Below are 18,836 nucleotides of genomic sequence, written 5' to 3'. Positions count from 1 at the left end.
CAGTGCTAGTGCTTTAAAGACGGTAAGAACTTTATGTCTAAAAATTATACAAACATTTTTCTTCATATCAAATTAATGCACCAGTGGAGCACTGACAGCACCATGCTTGCTCATCTTCTTGTATCTCAGTATCTATATATTTTAAATATCACATTATTTGAGATAAAAGATCACCAGAATATGAAGTGTTATCGAATATCATGACTTAATGAGGCAGAATCTCTGGTGTGATCATGCAAAAAATTGGGTTTAACAGTGGAAAGAGGCAACCAGTGAAAAATGCTCTATAGTGTTCTTTGATCCTGCAAAGATAGCAGTGTCTAGACGAAGCTCTGAGGAGTCTGTGAGAGAGAGAAAGCGAGAAAGAACGAGAGACACAGGCACAGGGGGAGGGGGGTGTCACATAAGGAGAGAGACTAATAGAGACTGTTTCAGAGGAAGAAATATGGAAATTTCTTTGCTCCATTCCAACCCACACTTCACTGCAATCTTTTCTCTTGTAAACCCGTCTGACCCCTCACACCAGTTTATCATCGTGTGCTGAATCAGTTCAATAATAGATCTTTCCACCAACCCTGGCCTTTGTTCAACAAAGTTGTATAGGAATCAATGCATATTGGAACTCCCAGAATGACACAGAAACTAATCTGCATTAGATTAATGGGCGTGTTGCGTGACATCAAAACAAGTGGAGATTTATTTGCATGTGATACATTGTCTAGAGTTGCATGGAAGCAAGCACCCACACATTAGTTCATTCTTTCCATATCATCTGACATAGGATCAGACATAGTTCAGATGGTAAACAGCTCACTTAAGTATCTGGTTGTAGATCACCCATATAAAATCAACTCTCCTCTTAAAGGTCCAAACACCTGCCCCACAGCGAGGTAAAAGCCAGTGGCATGGCAGAAATTTTGGGGAACTGGCCACCCCAGCCACCTCTTCAAAAGTGCATGCTGGGTCATATTTGCAGGGAAGGAACCACTAGAAAATAGTGTGTCTGAGAGCATGCCATGCCGTGGTGTACCCCAGGGTTTAGTTATTGGGCTACTCTTATTTAACTTATATATGCTTCCTATGGGCACAGTCCCTAACAATTATGGGATATCTTACCATAGCTATGCAGATGATAATCAGATCTACTTCCACCCACTCCACAAACAGCTATGGTCCCCTTAACTCTCTCCATAAGTGCCTTGAGCACATCACTAAGTGTATGGGACAAAACTTTCTGCAGTAGAAAAAAGATAAAACAGGAATAGCAATGAGAGGCACAAACTAGCTGCTTATCTGGATTTGAGAGCCCTAAAGTCTAAATAACTAGCAGACAACTTTCATCAAAGCAGTTACTAAATTAGCATTTTGTCACCTTCAGTATTAGACTTGGATGTGGGTAGTAACCAGTTACATTTACTCAATTACAGGTACTTAAGTAAAATATTGAATTATTTGTATTTTCCTGAGTATTTTGTAATCGTGATATGTTTACCTCTGCTAAACAGTAAAGGAATCTACTTTTTACTCAGTTACATTTTAGGTCTTCACGATTAATTAAACGGTCTTGGTTACAAGTCAAAGACCCAGTACTACATACAACCCCATTTTCAAAAAAGTAGATGCTGGGATGCTGTACAGAAGGTTAAAAAAATAGAATGCAATGATGAGCAAATCATATAAACATTTTTTAAAGAGAAATACTACAAATACAACCCATCATATGTTGAAACTGAAAAAAATATTGTTTTTAGATAAACATAACTGTTTTGAATTTGATACCAACAATGTGTTCCAAAAAGTTGGGACAGAGGCATGTTTACCACTGTGTTTCATCACCTGTGTTTGGGAACTGAGGAGGGCCTGCTGTAGTTTTAAAAGTGAAATGTTTTCTCATTCTTGTTAAATACAGGATTTTAGCTGCTCATCAGTTCAGGGTCTCCTTTGTCATATTGTTCCTTTCATAATGTGCCAGTTTTTCAGTGGGTGACAGATCTGGACTGCAGGCAGGTCAGTTTAGCATCTGGACTCTGGTACTGCAGAGCAATGCACTGTCTTGCTGGAATATAATAATATATATATATATATATATATATATATATATATATATATATCATTCAGCATTAATGGTGTCTTCACAGATGTGCATGTCACCCATTCCATGTGCACTAATTAATCTTTTAATGACATTGTGTACTGTAGATGATGAAAAGCAAATGTTCTTTGTCATTTTACATTGAGAAACCTTATTCTTGAACTGTTGCACACTGTTACATTTGCATTATTTCACAGAGTGATGAACCCATCCTCATCTTTACTTCTGAAAGACTCTCTGGGATGCATTTTTATACCCAATCATGTTACTGACCTGTTGCCAATTAACCACCAGGTGTTTTTTTAGCATTCCACAACTTTTTTGCCCTGGTCCCAACTTTTTTCGGAATGTGCTGTTGGCATCAAATTCAAAATATATTTTTCAAAAAAACATTTAAATTTGTCCGTTTCAACATTTTATTCATATTACGGTGAATGAAATATAGGGTTTAAATGATCAGCACATCATAGCATTTTGTTTTTATTTACATTTTGCACAGCATCCCAACTTTTTGGGAATGAGGTTATAGCTATGACAACTAGCTACATTGAGGGGTATGCTATCTGCAGTGGAAAATTAAGTAGCTGGTACCAAAAGTGAGTAGAGTTGTATAGTTTCAAGCCACATCAAAGCTGTTTAAGTAACCACAACGGTAATGAGTAGGGGTGTAAAAATGCATTGATGGATGCTGATGTATCAGTCTGAATGTGCTCAACTGTATCCATTTTGGAATGTGAAAATCAAACACAGTAATATTAAATTGAACAGTAATTTTTGGGCAAAATAAAGTTCATGGGCTATTTGCAAATGTTACATAATGTATTCCATAATGGTAAATATAGCTCCTTGTACTGAAATCATTTAATTAAATAATTTTGAATTTGAATAATAATTGAATACAGTCTTTTAAGCCCCCAGGAATGCAAGGTTACCTTGGGTTTACCTTCTAGAAGTGCTCACTACTTGGAGAGACCTTCACTTTGGCATTAGATCCCACTGAGTATGTTTCATGTGGTGTCCCTGCCCCGTGGTGGTTGTAGTAGGAGCAGAAGCTGTGGGAAGGAATCAAAGTCCCTAGTGCTATTCCCCAGTGTTTAATCAGGGATTCAGTACAGTATTGCTCCAGCCTGTGATTAAAGACCTGCATACCTCTGAACACCCCAGCCAAGCTGTTCCACACTCATTTAGATACAGATGACACAAAGTGGCTGACCAAACCAAGCAATAGCTTAAGGGGTTGAAAGGGCAGCACTTGTCAAGCTGAGAATGTTCTCCACAGTATTAATAGATCAAGCCTCACTAATGAGGCCTATACTTTTAATAGCCTACAGCCATGAACAGGTTTAAGTGGTAGCTGTTCTCACAAACAAGAAAAATGAAACAAAGGACCTCAAAATGAAACAAAGGACCTGTCTTTCACAAACCTTTTTCTGTCCAACAACAATATCATGCTCGGAAAGACTGATTGGTGTCACAGTGTGCAGAGCAGGCAACTGCTTACTGCTGGTGACAAAATGTTATGCTAGAACTGACATTTGAGGAACATGCCTGAAATCCCTCTTTCTTCCAATCTAAAGCCCTATAAATTCAAATCCTCACCCTCCATTCTGTGACAATCCCCACTGCCACCCCATCTCCTCCCTGTTCCTCAGTCCTACATCTGTTTGACTTCAGCTATAAGGGTTGGGTCTGGCCTTTTAGTTACAGACAGAAGCTGCCCAGAAATCCAGCCCTCAATTAGTCTTCCCTCATACTACCATGTTGAAGGCATGGTCTCACAAATTTACATTTTAGCATAAAGCTGCACTACATACATTTGGAGACCTCTCTGGTGGAAATGTGTAATTGCACACAATGTGCAGAAGAACATTTTGTGGGTACAATGTTGGTTGTACTTCCAACCCCTTTCAAGTTGATTTTGTTACTTTGGACTGTGCCTTCAATATACAGTGGTAGAATGAGGGGAGGCTGATTAAGGAAGGGAACATAGGCTGGTGTTCTGGGTGATAGGGAGTTCTACTTGGAGCTAGAAGGCTTAACTCTCCACTTAAAATATGGTATGGCTGACACAGAACTGCCCTGCGATGGACTGGCGACCTGTCCAGGGTGTATCCTGCCTTCCGCCCGAAGACTGCTGGGATAGGCTCCAGCATCCCCCCGCGACCCTGACGGAGAAGCGGCTTAGAAAATGGATGGATGGATGGATGGCTGACACAGAACTGATTAACAGAATGGAGACGGTGTGGTGAGGATTGTGAAACTTTTGTCATAGCAAGCAGAAATTAGAGATGGGAAATTAGACTGGAAGGAGGAGAGGTTTCAGGCAGGTTCCTTGCCCCAAATTTCATTTATACTATAACTCCATTTTGCATTTGAGATCTAAAAATCAAATGTTTCATGCGTAAATACATATGATGTGGTCTGGAAAACTCTTAAGCGATGTCTCTGTCTTTCAAAATCTTATTTCAGTCTGCTCGCAGCATATTTTAGAGAGTCTTTCTCCAAAATGTTACTTCTTCCAGTCTTAACAAAACATCTTTCGTAGTGCTGCATTAATAGTTAAAAGTTATTTGAGCCACATGCAGCTCATTTGCTGCCCTGTTGTGGCTCCAAAGCAGAATTACATTTTTAACTAAAAATGAAATAATCCTCCTTTGCGGTGAAATAAAGCTCTGCTGATCATTCAAGCACAGCTTTAGCAATAAATGGTCTTAAACACTGGAGTTAATGCAGAGCTCCAAAATTTACCCTGAAAGCCGGCACAGATAGCTGGTCACCAAAGCAACGAGGACAACAATCTCACGTAGCTAGTAGCTAACGAAAAGATAAGAAGAAAGATTTAAGATGAACACAACTTAGATATGAATGAACTTATTTGCATTTATAATCATTCCAGCTGGTTTCAGACTGAATCAGAATCAGAATACTTTATTGATCCCAGAGGGAAATTGCAATTATTTTATTGTTTTAAATTATTGCACCTCTGAGTTATTGCACACATAATTATTATTATTACACATATGAACAGTTTGGTATTGAGTTTTGCACAGATGAACCACACATAAATCATACATTGAGGGAGGATTTATAGAGTTTGATGGCCACAGGTAAGAATGACTTCCTGTGGCGCCCTGTGGTGCACTCCTGTGTCTCATCACCGTGTCATAGAGTGGGTGGGAGCCATTGTCCATACTGGCCTGCAGCTTAAACAGCATCCTTCTCTCCAACACGGCCGTCAGTGAGTCCAGCTCCACACCCACAACATCACCGGCCTTAAGGATTAGTTTGTTGGTGTCTGCCACCCTCAGCCTGCTTCCCCAGCGTGCAACAGCATAGAGGATAGCACTGGCCACCACAGACTCATAGAAGATCCTGAGCATAGTCGGGCAGATGTTGAAGGACATCATGCGCCTCAGAGAATAGAGATGACTTTGGCCCTTCCTGTAGAGGGCGTTAGTGTTCTTAACCCAGTCCAGTTTATTGTCTATATACACACCCAGATATTTGTAATCCTCCACAGTGTCCACACTGACCCCACTGATGGACACAGGGGTCACCTGTGCCTTGTCCCTCCTCAAGGCCTGATTACAATGAGAAACTGTCAAACACTAAAAAGTCATGAAATTAGTCATCTTATCATTCACCAACTTTTTGTTGGAATTGTCCCATTTCACCTTAAATGGTGCAGTACTTACTTTTTGGCACCTCAGGTACCATTTAAGGTGGAACAGTAAAATTCGACCAAGAAGGTGGCAAATGAGAAGCTCGTTTCAGCCTCATAAAAAGTCAAATGTTGAGAGATATTTTACAAAAAACTACTGTAGTTTTGCAGAAAGGTTTCCTGCCAGAGATGCAAAAAAAAGCAGCTTTAGCTACACTAATGCTTAAAGTAGAGTAACGTAAGTTTGGATTTTCATTTTTATTGTATTTAGCCTGTTCTAGCACATACTGAGACATTTTTACCACAGAATGGTGAAATCTTACTCAATAAAATGGACGTAAAATGTTAGTGAAATGACAAAATGGCTCTTTCTAAAATTGCCAACCCCTACGCTAATGCTACAAAACTTAGAGGGTTAAGGTGGGCACAGGCTTCTCAGAGACATATGAACCTATGCATCCCAATGCATTTTTTTGAACAGATGCACATGGAGAAAAGGAGGAAAGGAAGGGCCATTGTTGGAAAGTCTGGTGGATATGACCAAGACCATCCTACCCACCCAGAGAAAGTGAAGATAATTATGCTCCTATAGACTCCTGGCCATGGATAACCACGGCATTGCCAAGGATCGTTGGATGACTCTGAAACCAAGTTCGTGGTATTATGTCTTATGACACACAAATGACACTTTGCTGTCAGATTAGGCAGTTCTTTAATAGGTTGAGCTATGAAACCAACCATATGCTCTGACAAAAGACATTGGTCTGTCTGACAAAACTCAAAAACAATAATAACTTCACTGCTGTCCCCTTATATAATAAACATACAGACATAATAAACCTTTGTGCCAGGATGGGGTAAGTTTCATTTCACTGTGCAAAAACAGCCTTTCTCTGCCATTATGCTGCAGATCCGAGCTCAGAGCATGGAGGAGCGTATGTGTGTCTAACTGCAGCCTCCAGCCAGAGCTCCATACGTGCAGACTGAGATACTCAGAACAAACACATTCAATAAAGCAATGTGGAGTGTATTTCTTCTCCAACAGTACTGAGGCTGGCCATGTCTATCAGGCTGAGGTGCAATGTTTTGCTGTATCATTCCAGGTTGTTGAGCAGGAAAGGGGGTTGAGGTACCTTAGTGAAATAAAGGACACTTTGAAACACTGTTGTTACTTATGGTTGGTTTTTAGTTAATTGAGATAAAGAGAAAATATAATAAAACGTATAATTGTCCTGGTAAAACAAATGGCGTAGGTCAGTAAGACACAGGTACAGTGTATCTATTCACAAGGGTATAATTTTGGCTGTGCTATTTGTTTAGGAGACTGTGACCTTCAGACTGAAGCTACCTGCAATCGATTGACGTGGCAACCCAGAAATGTAAAAGGGGCTGAACTGTTGAGTAAACCAGTGGAGTCTTTGTACTCTGGGGAATTGTTATGGACTGAAGTTCTTGAACTTGTGGGCTACAGTGATATGACGGAAGTCTGGACTCCAGCAGAGGGTGATGTTGCACATGAATGGAGAGTGTGTGGAGAGTTTTGTTGAGATTGGCCTCATTGGAGATAGAAAGTAAGAACTCAATAATGATTTGGTCTACAGTTTTGGATTACCATAAGCCTAGAGCTTAGAACTTGCACGGACACTGTGTGCTGTTCTGTTTTAGTACATCATCATTAAAAAACAATCACACTCAGTCTGTTCCTACACCGTTCAGCTTCTAATGAAACTGAAAGCTCTGCTCATAGGAACTCGCTGCTCCAAACACAGCCTGGAGCAGTGAATAATACAGCATGAACACACACACACACACACACACACACACACACACACACACACACACACACACACACACACACACACACACACAGTCTCTCATTCTGTCTCCTCCTCATCGTCAACGCTTGCTCTGTCAGGAGACGTTCAAATACTGAGCTGAGCCGTCTGCTGATGATTAATAAATAAACAACAGTTTTTTCTCTTCTTTACACACACATATACAGTACATTCTTTCTGCCCCCCCCCACTGTTTGTCTCTTAGCTCCTTGTTACTCTTTCTTTCTTTCTTTCTTTCTTTCTTTCTTTCTTTCTTTCTTTCTTTCTTTCTTTCTTTCTTTCTCTCTGTCGATCTGTCACTCCTCCAGGGAATCTGGCTAACACAGACAGGTGTGTAATCACAGGAGATTGGAGGCTCGAACTTTTCAGGAAGCCAAAAACTCACAGGCAGACATGCTGGTGTTATTTGAGTGTGAGACTGTTATGTAAAGGCAGGATCAGATCCAGATGCTTTTGGCTTTTACTGAATTTAAGAATGCAAATCATGACAGAGCAGACAAGACATAACCATGAGTTTCATATGTTTCAAAGTTTTGCTCCTTCTTTTTGTAATGTTTCAAACATCGTCTTGTAATGCAAAGCTCAAAACACATCCTTATTCTTCACTCTATACATCACATGAATTACTACATGATGTATAGTAGGATTATGGGATAAAGCATGAAGTTAGGGGTTATGGGATAAAACAATAAGTACAGTAGCGTTATAGGATAAAGCATGAAGTATAGTAGGGTTATAGGATAGCACATGAAGTATGGGAGGGTTTGCAATAAAACATGAAGTATGGTAGGGTTATGGGATAAAGCATGAAGTATAGTAGAGTAATGGGATAAAGGCTATCCTTTATATAGAATAGAGAACAGAAAGGCTAGGAGTGAGAGCTTAATTGGGTTATGCCCTAGTACATGTCTTATCGAACGGTTATGGGCAAGTATGTGAAGCATATAAAGCTTATAAGCTAGTACATGAAGTAAAGTAGAGTTATAGGCTAGAATATGTAGCATTTTAGAGATATAGACTAGTACATAAAGTATGTTAGGGTTATGGGCTAGTATATAAAGCTTAGAGCAGTTATGGTCTAGTATCTGCTGTGCTTTTCTTTCAAATCTGTTCTCACTTTGCTCTTTACTTTTTTATTAATGTATACTTGTTTTGTTTATCCATTTGCCTTGACTAGAAAGCATTTTGGGTCAACTCCTGTTGTCTTAAATGTGCTGTATAGATAAAAGTGACTTGATTTAATAATATAATAGGGTTATGGGCTAGCACATGAAGTATAGTAGGGTTGTGGGCTAGTACATAAAGTGTGGTTGGGCTATGGGGTAGTACATAAAGTATAGTAGGGTAAATGGCCAGTACATAATGTATAGTAGGGCTAAGGGCTAGTACATGAAGTATAGTAGGGTTATGGGCTAGTACATAATGTATAGTAGGGCTAAGGGCTAGTACATGAAGTATAGTAGGGTTATGGGCTAGTACAGGATATATCAACAGGTTTTGGACTACTGCATGAAGTATATTATGGCTATGTACCCCACAAAATAGGATTATTGACTAATACATGAAGTATAGCTGGGCTACGAGGTAGTACATGACATATAGCAGGGTTATGGGGTAGTACTTGAAATGTAGTAGGGTTATGGTGTAGTATGTGAAGTATAGTAGGGTAATGGGCTAGTACATAACATATAGTAGGACTAAGGGCTAGTACATGAAGTATAGTAGGGTTATAGGCTTGTACATGAAGTATGGGAGGGTTTGGGCTAGTACATGAAGTGTAGTAGGCTAATGGGCTAGTATCTGAAGTGTACTAGGGTAATGGGCTAGTACATAACATATAGTAGGACTAAGGGCTAGTACATGAAGTATAGTAGGGTTATAGGCTTGTACATGAAGTATGGGAGGGTTTGGGCTAGTACATGAAGTGTAGTAGGCTAATGGGCTAATACATGAAGTGTAGTAGGCTAATGGGCTAGTATATGAAGTGTAGTAGGGTAATGGGCTAGTACATAATGTATAGTAGGACAAAGGACTAGTACATGAAGTATAGCAGGGTAATGGGCTAGTATATGAAGTATAGTAGGGTAATGGGCTAGTACATAACGTATAGTACAACTAAGGGGTAGTACATAAAGTATAGTGGTGTAATGGCTTAGCATATAACGTATAGTAGGGTAATTGGCTAGTACAACACATCTAGTAGGGCTATGGAAAATACATGCAGTGTAGTAGGGCTATGGACTACTACATGATGTATAGTAGGGTTCTAGACTGGTACATGAAGTATAGTAGAGCTACGGACTACTACATGAAGTATACAAGGGTTATTGGCTAGTACATAAAGTGTAGTAGGATTATGGGCTAGTTCATGAAGTATAGTAGGGCTATGGATTACTATATGAAGTATACAAGGGTTATTGGCTAGTGTATGAAGTATATAGGGTTATGGGCTAGTTCATAAAGTATAGTAGGATTTTGGGGTAGTAAGTTATTGGGCTGATACGTATAGTAAGGTTATTGGGTAGTCCATGAATTATAGTAAGCTTATCAGCTAATACATGAACTATAGTTTGTTTATGGTATAGTACATGAAGTATAACAGGATAACTTATGAATAGTCGAAAGGTTATGGGCTAGTCCATGAATGAAAAAAAAGTTTATTGGCTAGTATATAAAGTATAGTAGGGTTATGGTGTAGTACATGAAGTATAGTCCATACAAATGAATTATGATACAAAACCTCACAGATATTCTTCAAAGAAAAGATTAATCTTTGGAACCTTAAAATTATGCATAAGGTTTAGTAGTTTAGGTTTCATGGTTGCTTTGGTCTTTTTCCCTTTTACTTATGAGGTTATAGTTAAAACAGTGCTTTTGGTCATTGTCTTGTCTAGCTCTGCCATCTAATGCACCATTATAACGAGTGAGGTGGAGTTCACCTCCTGGACCTCTTAGTTTAAAAGCCACTTTCAAGGAAATCAGCTATGTCCAAGCTCGAAACAAAAAATGAGGCATTAGAACTATTTTACGGGGGAAAATGTAATCTAGAAAGTGGTGGGAAGACTAAGAACATTTAATTAATTCCACAATAATGTTTTGATTTTACAGTAATTCCATAAGGTTAAAGTTAATTTATGTCTACTTGTAAAGCCTTTGAGCATGAATGAGGTGGTATGAATGAAGAAATGCATCAACCTGAAACGTTTAATGTATCACACCACTAGAGGGACCCAAAATACCATTTAACAGCAGCTCCCTCCCACATTTAGACAGTGTAGATGTAAATACTCTCTTATTAAAACCGACATTTGGCACTTTAACTTTATAGTCATTGTTACATCAAAAGAGTGAGAATCCAGAGCCAGAACAACAAGAACTGTCACTGTCAAGTTACTAACAGACAGTGTTGGACAAAACTGAATATTCAAAGAGAACAGATGATGCAGAATAGCAATTATGCTTACAAGTAAAGCTACATACAGACATGTCTATAGAGTGATTGGATTAAAAAAAAACACATAAACTAAACTGGTAATAGCATATGGTCGGATTTTGATAATCCCTTCTGAAGGTGTTCAGACTATATTGGAATGTGAGCTTGTTCAAAGCTATGCATAAATATATAAATGCATAAAACAATACATAAGTAATCATATATAAGTAACCTATCCATCTTCAGCATATTTAATAAGCAACCTTATTAATGTCCACAGTCACAGAGACTCTTTCGCTCTCTCTCTCCCTGGTCATTTCATTGCACCGAGCTCTGAACACAGAATTCTTTACACTCTTCAAGTTGAATTAGATGATTACTTGGTCGCCCCCTCAGACTCCCACCCCTGGATACACCCCATCTACACTGTGTAAATGTCTTACATAGCAAAAACCTGGATCAACATGATAGATAGATAGATAGATAGATAGATAGATAGATAGATAGATAGATAGATAGATAGATAGATAGATAGATAGATAGATAGATAGATAGATAGATAGATAATTTTATTATTGAATTACAATTTAAATGAAAGAAGAGTCCATTATCCTATTACATGCAACAAAAATTGCTTATCAACAGAAAATAGGCCTCTATAAGGACAAATGCATTGGAACACTCCTCAGTCAACCACACAGCCTTGCCTTCTTAACAGAACATTACTGGCTGTAGAATCTGTTGCACTGATGATCTCAGTGACTTTAAACATGGCAATCTGCCACAAGTTAGTTTGTGAAATTCCTATCCTGCTAGATTTGTCCCGGTCAATTATAAGTGCCATTACTGTGAAATGGAAGCATCTAGGAGCAATAATAGCTTAGCCACAAAACGGTAGGCCATGCAAGCTCACAGAATGGTGCCACCGAGCGCTGAAGTACACAGTGCTTATCCTCTGTTGAGTCACTCACTAACAAGTTCTAATTTTTTTCAAGAAGCAACATCAGTAAAATAATTGCATGATAGAAGCTTTACGAAATGGGTTTCCATGGCCGATCATCTACACACAAGCCTGAGATCAAAATGCACAACAAGCATCTAATGGACTGGTGTAAAGCACACCATCACTGAAAACATTGAGTGGAGTGATGAATCATGCTTCGCTATCTGGTAGTCAGATGGCGAGTCTGGGTTTGCCAGGATAACTGCCTGGCTGCATTGTGCCAACTGTAAAGTTTGGTGGCGGAGGGATAATGCTAAGTTATTTCAGGGGTTGGCCTAGATCCCTTAGTTCCAGTGAAGGGACATTTTAATGCTTCAGCATACCAAGATGTTTTGGACCATTGTATTTAAACAGTTTGGGTTAGGCCCTTGTCTGTTCCAGCGTGACTGAGCCCCAGTGCATAAAGCAAGGCCCATAAAGTCGTGGATGGGTGAGTTTGGTGTGGAAGAGCTTGACTACACAGAGCCCTGACCTCAACCCCATCCAACACCTTTGGGACGAACTAGAACAGAGACTGTGAACCAGGCCCTCTCGTCCAACATCAGTCTGACCTTACAAATGCTCTTCTGGATGAATGGGCAAAACATTCCCACAGACACACTTCAAGATCTTGTAGAAACTTTCCCAGAAGAGTGGAAGATGTTATGGCTGCAAAGGGACACCAACTCCACAATAATGTCTAAGGATTTAGAAAGAAAAAAACAAACAAACAAAAAACTGAGCACAGGAGGCCATTGATTGTTTACTTCAACAAAACACAGTCACAGCTTTATTTCAGCTCTATTGTACAATGCGCATAAAGCATGAAAACAACTGTAAAAACACACTGCATTTACATGTTCACTGACTGAACTGTTTGGCTACAGTATTGTACGGTAACATATGTAAAGCTCACATTCTGTACAGTATAAGCATCGTGGCACAAGGCAATGCAGCTATCGTGTAGAGTATCATAGTCAAGCTAAGCAGGCTATCTGCTTTTGCTACATGATTGGCTCATTGGCTACAGATTAGAAGAACATCTATAAACAAGTTTAATCTATATAAAAGTCTTTTCATCTTATTTACATATTGTGAATATTTACAAAAGTAATAGAACAGGAAAAAATAATATAACAAATAATCTAATACAATATGTCTATAAAAGATGAGTGTAGTTTTGGAAAAAAAGGAACAAAAATGTTTGCCATGTTGTGCATTTCTGTTGTTTTTTTATGCTTTATTAAAACAGAGAGAAAATGTCTATAATTTTTTTCACAAATGTACCGTCTGTCCACTCACAGAGCACTCTTTCAGCATAGGGGTCATGACATGCCAGTAATGGACATATACATCACTGTAGCCTGTTTTATTCTCTGTAATCATTCTTTTTAATGCACTGGGTCTGTTTGTTTACGTTTCAGAAAGAATAAGAGAAGAACTGCAAAATTATCCCTGGAAGGTATAATCAGGGTTAGGAGAGTTGCAGTTCTCCATAAAAGCTCCATAAGCATTTAAGTAGGTTTTGTGTGCATCACTGAAACCTGGGGAAACTGGCTTCTTCAATAAATGTCAGCTTTAAATTTGAACATTTCCTAAAGGATTCACTATGAAGCTGCAAGATAGAAAGTGAACAATGCAGTACATAAAACTCCTACAAGCCTTAAATGCATTTATGCCAAATGTGGTAGTAAAAGCTGTGTGTTAATGTTTACGACCATCAGCTTACGACAAATTGCAAACCCCATAGATGCATTATATTAACCACTTTAATGGCCACACTTTTATAACCTAAAAAAAGACCAGCCAGTTTGCATTGAAGTTACTGTAGTTAATGAGTAATAAGCCTCAGTATGTAATAATCCTGGGATTTTAAGAGGTTAATGGTGATAATAGGATGAACAAAGGCCACTTACAAAGTGAAGGATTAGGTTGTGGAGATGACCACAGGAAAGAAAATCACATGTTTAGTCATTTTTACAAATCTGATTATTGCCTTTAGTTATTTGTTCAGAACTATAGTGGTTTTTATTTTGTATCCTGAATACATAAGGAAATAGGTCAGAATGTTGAAAGTCAACTTAGAACCGTGGTCCGCATGCAGAGTAGTAAAATCAGAAAAATTTATGAAGCTGGTAATGAGCATCTGGCATGTTTCTTCGACTTTCAGCTGAAAGAGTTAAGTAACTGCTACTTTATGATTATTCAATTTTTCACTTCAAATAAACTGCAAACATAAAAGTCATTTACAAAATTGTAAATTGGCTGGTCATGTTTTCCTATTAAAAAAATTTGCCAAAAATGACCTTGTATTTTCAACAGCAAGCTATGAAGATTAATTGTCTGTATACGTGGCAAGTCCAGCTGTTTCTTGGTTGGTTAAAAATGAACAGGCCTGGAACTAAAAATGAGCAGAAGGTATTTACACTCTGATTAGAAGGCCCACAAGTTTCATGAAGTTTCATGACATATATGCTTAACTTTGTTTAATTAAATACATAAACCTATAAACATGACCAGCTCATGAATGGAAAAGAAACCATTATACTCGCAAACACAAAGCATTCTATACCATGGGTTAGTAATTTTTTGATGAATTTATGCAAAATAAATTCATTTTGTTTGGGCAAATTAAAAAAAATATATTTGATCATAAACAAGCAGAAAAAATGACAGCAGATTTGGTCAAGCTATTACTTTTTAGAAAATAAACAAAAATATAGCTGTATCAGTAAAGTGCTGGTGAGTAAATATTCTTATATAGGTTTTCAAGAGTGAGTAGAATGTATTGCACTGAAAAAAAAAGACGGTAAATCTTCATCAACTGCAATAATCTGCACATTCATAGCTAACATCTGCAAACGTACCCCTGCCATTAATCCCAACTGTATCTCAGCTGTGCAAACCTACACTGCTAAATGTTATCAGATAGAACTGTCTATCTATGTTAAAGTGCAGAAAGGAAAGATTCAGACCTAAATTAACATTACTCTAATAAACATTTCAGTTTGTCTAATGTTGACGTCTTCCAAAAAGGTCATAATAAGATATATATACATGTATATATAGGTAATAGAGTCAAGGCCAGGCAGCATAACACAAGCTTTTCTCCTTTTAATGTTGAGGGATACTGTAATAACATCTGTAAAATAGCTTATGGATAGATTCTCCGCTTTGGGATGATGCTAATTTTGGATAAAATACACACCGGCTACCCTACTTTAAAAACGTTTACATAAAAAAATAACAAAGATAATGGAGTTCTGATAGAAAAATCGAACAAGAAAAGCAAAAGGTTCTAGAAAAAGGCAGAGGTTTTTGTTAGCTAATGTTTGCTACACACTAGCATGGTGGACTAGCAGCTACTGTACACAGGAATGCAGCACAAGGATCGAGTCACCATCTCCTGATGAGCCAAACTCAGAAAAACTGCACTACCAGAGGAATTCCAACAAGAGGCACTCGCACACATTTAAACGAGTGATATCCTTTCTCTCCAAATGCTAAAATCTTCAGTTTTCATTCAAGACGCACAAGTGAAGCCACGTCGAGTCCAACACTTCTTCGGATTTTGTTTATGTGCATGTGTACATGTTTACAGTTCTGCGCAGGTCTTACGACTTCTGAGAAAGGTATTTATCTGGGCAGCATGTATTTCTTCCAAAAACATTACAATTAATACAGACATCAATACAAATATTAATGTTTGATGTCATATACTGTCTGAAGTTGTCATGGCAGATTTGGCTCAGTAATATAACAGGGTCATGTTATCTTTGCTAATTACTGTCATGACGGGTGCAATGACAGCTTAAGTCATATGCTGTGTGCTCTAGTTAGCCATCATAACATCAAATATAATGGCATCTGTCATGACAGCAAACAGTAAATGGTAACGTGACAATGAGTGTGTTGACATTCCATTAATCCAATAACTGCAGAAAATCCGATTTTGTCAGTAACTGTTTTAACTAAACCGCTTTCAAACCTCTGCTTGAGGCAGCCCTGTACTTACAGTTACAATCTAAGATTTGTTTGAGCTAATCAATTCTTCATTAAGCAAACCTTTAAAAGGACTGGAGTTTTTTCCCATAATTATTGTTTCCTAAGCACACATTTAAGCAAAGCTTAGATCTAGAGGGTCACCTTAGCTTATATCTCTCTTGAGCAACCCCTTTGTTGCAGAACCACCACCTGACACATGCACACATCACCATAATGCAGACACTCCCTCCAAAAAAGCATCACTAATCCATTTGAGAAATCATTACATTGCACATTGTGGACAGCAACCAAACACATATTGGCAGTAAAGTGCGCTAATAATTTGCTAAACCTTGTTTTTAGTATTGTAAAAAAAGTGACATATGTAAGGCTCTGTGGAGCTCTTAGGTAAAGCTAATATTTCACTGGTTCAAAGCAATTAGATAGTGTAGTGGGTAACATTCTAACATTTACTCTTGAGACTGGGGTATTTGGCTGTATTAGAAAGAACTAATTCCTATCAATTTTCTAACATTATATGATGTTTTTACTGGCAAAAACAAACCTAACTGCCCAGATAAATAATTTCCTTTGCTGGTCTAAGACTTTTGCACAGCAATGTATGTGTGTGTGATTTCAGCAGGGGGAGGATGACATCTGGTCATAGTCGGGGCACTTGAGCAGGGCGGGGTAGTTGGAGCTCATCTGCAGCGAGGCTTCACTGGAGATGTCCGAGGGGCTGCGGCCGCGGGCCCAGGCGTCCGGGTGCAGGAATTGACCCGAGTAGTCGCTGCAGTTGCTGAGACGTGGCCGGTAGAAACCCGGGTGCGGCCGGTACATCTCCTCTGCCGTGTAGCGCTTCATGAACAGATAGACTGACATCACACCTGCTGCCTGCAAGACAGAGATTATGACAGAAAAATACCTCACATATTCTCTTCCACAGTTGACCTATGCATGCTCCACAAATGCGTTCTGTCTTAGTGACTGTTGCTACGTTGGACAAGCCTTAAAGAAAACTGGCAACAATCCTTTCCAAGCTAATGAGAAGCTGTGTTGAAAAGCTCTTTCTCTAAATATCTAGTGTTTTTACTTTCTCTCATTCTCGCTGGCTAGCTTGGGTTTACTGATGTGATTCAGTGAATGACATTATCATGCTTTCTGTTTTTTGTTGTAATGTCAACATACATGGCAAGTACAATAGAGAACATTCTGTAAAGCTTGTTCAACCTAGCAACAGTTGCTATGAAAAATGCAAAGACAAGTCAGCTGGACTGGGTTGCAATGGTTTTGTGTAGGTTTATACGTAAGTTTTTGTGCAAAGTCTTTACTAAGTCCTTAGTTACACTAGTTAGTTTCAAACTATCCTTTTACAAAATTTAGTTGCACTAAAAACAGTCGCTACTGTAGGAGATGCTCAAGGCATTTGAACGTTTTTACTTCTTACTTTGCATAGAAGAAACAGAAAATGTATACTTTTAAGATCATATTTGACACACAGCCAATTTAGTCAGACTGTGAAGATGAAACTAGAGATGGACAAGACCCCGGGGTCATCCTAGGACCTGCTAGAGGGATTATATTTCCAAGTTGGCCTGGAAGCGACTTGGGGTCCCCAGGAATGAGCTGGAGGAAGTTGTGGGGGACAGGGTCATCTGGGATTCTCTGCTCTCCCAACTGCTACCACGACCCTATCTGGACTAAGTGGTTAATGATGATGATGATGATGAAGATGAGACTACACCAAATTCCCAAACTCTCAGTTGGTCTGTGTGAGGAGCTGGAGGACAAACTACCAGCTGTGCAGCGAGGGAGGAGTTCGTTACTCCGATGAAGCCACAGGCTGCTTGTTAAGGATCTATAATTTGGAGGAATGAACTGCGAACATTAAAACATATTAAACGGCACATTCACGGCCTGATTTATTCATTTCTTGCTTTATTTATTTTACAGTTGTATAAAAACGATAGAACACTCGAGGTCATGTGTTATCGCTATAACATCAAGCTTGTGATTTGGTCGCAGGCACGAGCTGAAGGCAGGACAGAACACACTCCCTCTTGTGTTCTATTGCTTAAGCATTCTATTATATTCCACTCTGCTCTCTTCTATTCTATTGTCTTTTCTATTCTAGTGAAAGTGAAAGCAAGTTAACACATACTGTATATTAACATGTATCCATATAAAGGTTATGGCACATTTTATATTGTTTATTTCTTTCCAAAATGTTAAAAACGGAAATTAATTTATACAGCACTGTGTAGGCCTGTAACTGAGGCAAAAGAAATGATGTGTTGCAAATGAAACAAATGATGTGTTGAGTAACAGCAGGGGCTACGCTACCTCAGTGAGCAGGAAGGAGATGGCTGCGAAGGCGAAGGACCAGCCGTATTTATAACTGAAATAGGCTTCATTCGTCTTTGTTCTGTTCAACATCTCATCATTGATGCTGGAGATATATAACACCAGACCAACTACCAGAGAAAGACCTGCATTAGAGTGAGAGTGAGAGAGAGAGAGAGAGAGAGAAAGAGAGAGAGAGGGAGAGAGAGAGACAAACAGATGGAATTACAGCATTGTATAACACTTCCTTACTATTCCTCAGATTTTTTAATATAAAATAATTTACAAATGTAGACTTGACTTTTGGATATCATGCTTTATATTATATTACACTTAATTTAGAGTTACTCACAAAACTCCTTACTAAGAAAACAGTGACAATATGTTATCATTAACGTTGTAAATTACACAATATGCTTTATGGAGTATACCATGGTTACAGTCAGTACTTCTAGAACATCAAAGAACTGCATGTATCATAAAAGCGACTTATTTATGGGGTCATC

The 18,836-nt window shown here is 38.6% G+C and overlaps 1 protein-coding gene across 3 annotated transcripts in view; it reads right to left on the bottom strand.

The window, feature by feature from the left end:
- Positions 1-12,758: 12,758 nt before the first annotated feature.
- The window catches only part of cacng5a (calcium channel, voltage-dependent, gamma subunit 5a), a 45,639-nt gene continuing 39,561 nt past the window's right edge, over positions 12,759-18,836 (bottom strand). For all 3 annotated transcript variants that reach the window (XM_017692893.2, XM_017692895.2, XM_037536353.1), the window contains 2 exons: positions 18,331-18,476; positions 12,759-16,881 (listed from right to left, as the gene is read on the bottom strand). In XM_017692893.2, the coding sequence (XP_017548382.2) occupies positions 16,624-16,881; positions 18,331-18,476 (404 nt within the window). In that variant the 3' untranslated portion in view covers positions 12,759-16,623. The remainder of the gene's footprint in view (positions 16,882-18,330; positions 18,477-18,836) is intronic.

Source organism: Pygocentrus nattereri, chromosome 30 (assembly GCF_015220715.1).
Source record: "Pygocentrus nattereri isolate fPygNat1 chromosome 30, fPygNat1.pri, whole genome shotgun sequence".
Classification (NCBI taxonomy): Eukaryota; Metazoa; Chordata; class Actinopteri; order Characiformes; family Serrasalmidae; genus Pygocentrus; species Pygocentrus nattereri.
This window is presented reverse-complemented; position numbering and strand designations above follow the sequence as displayed.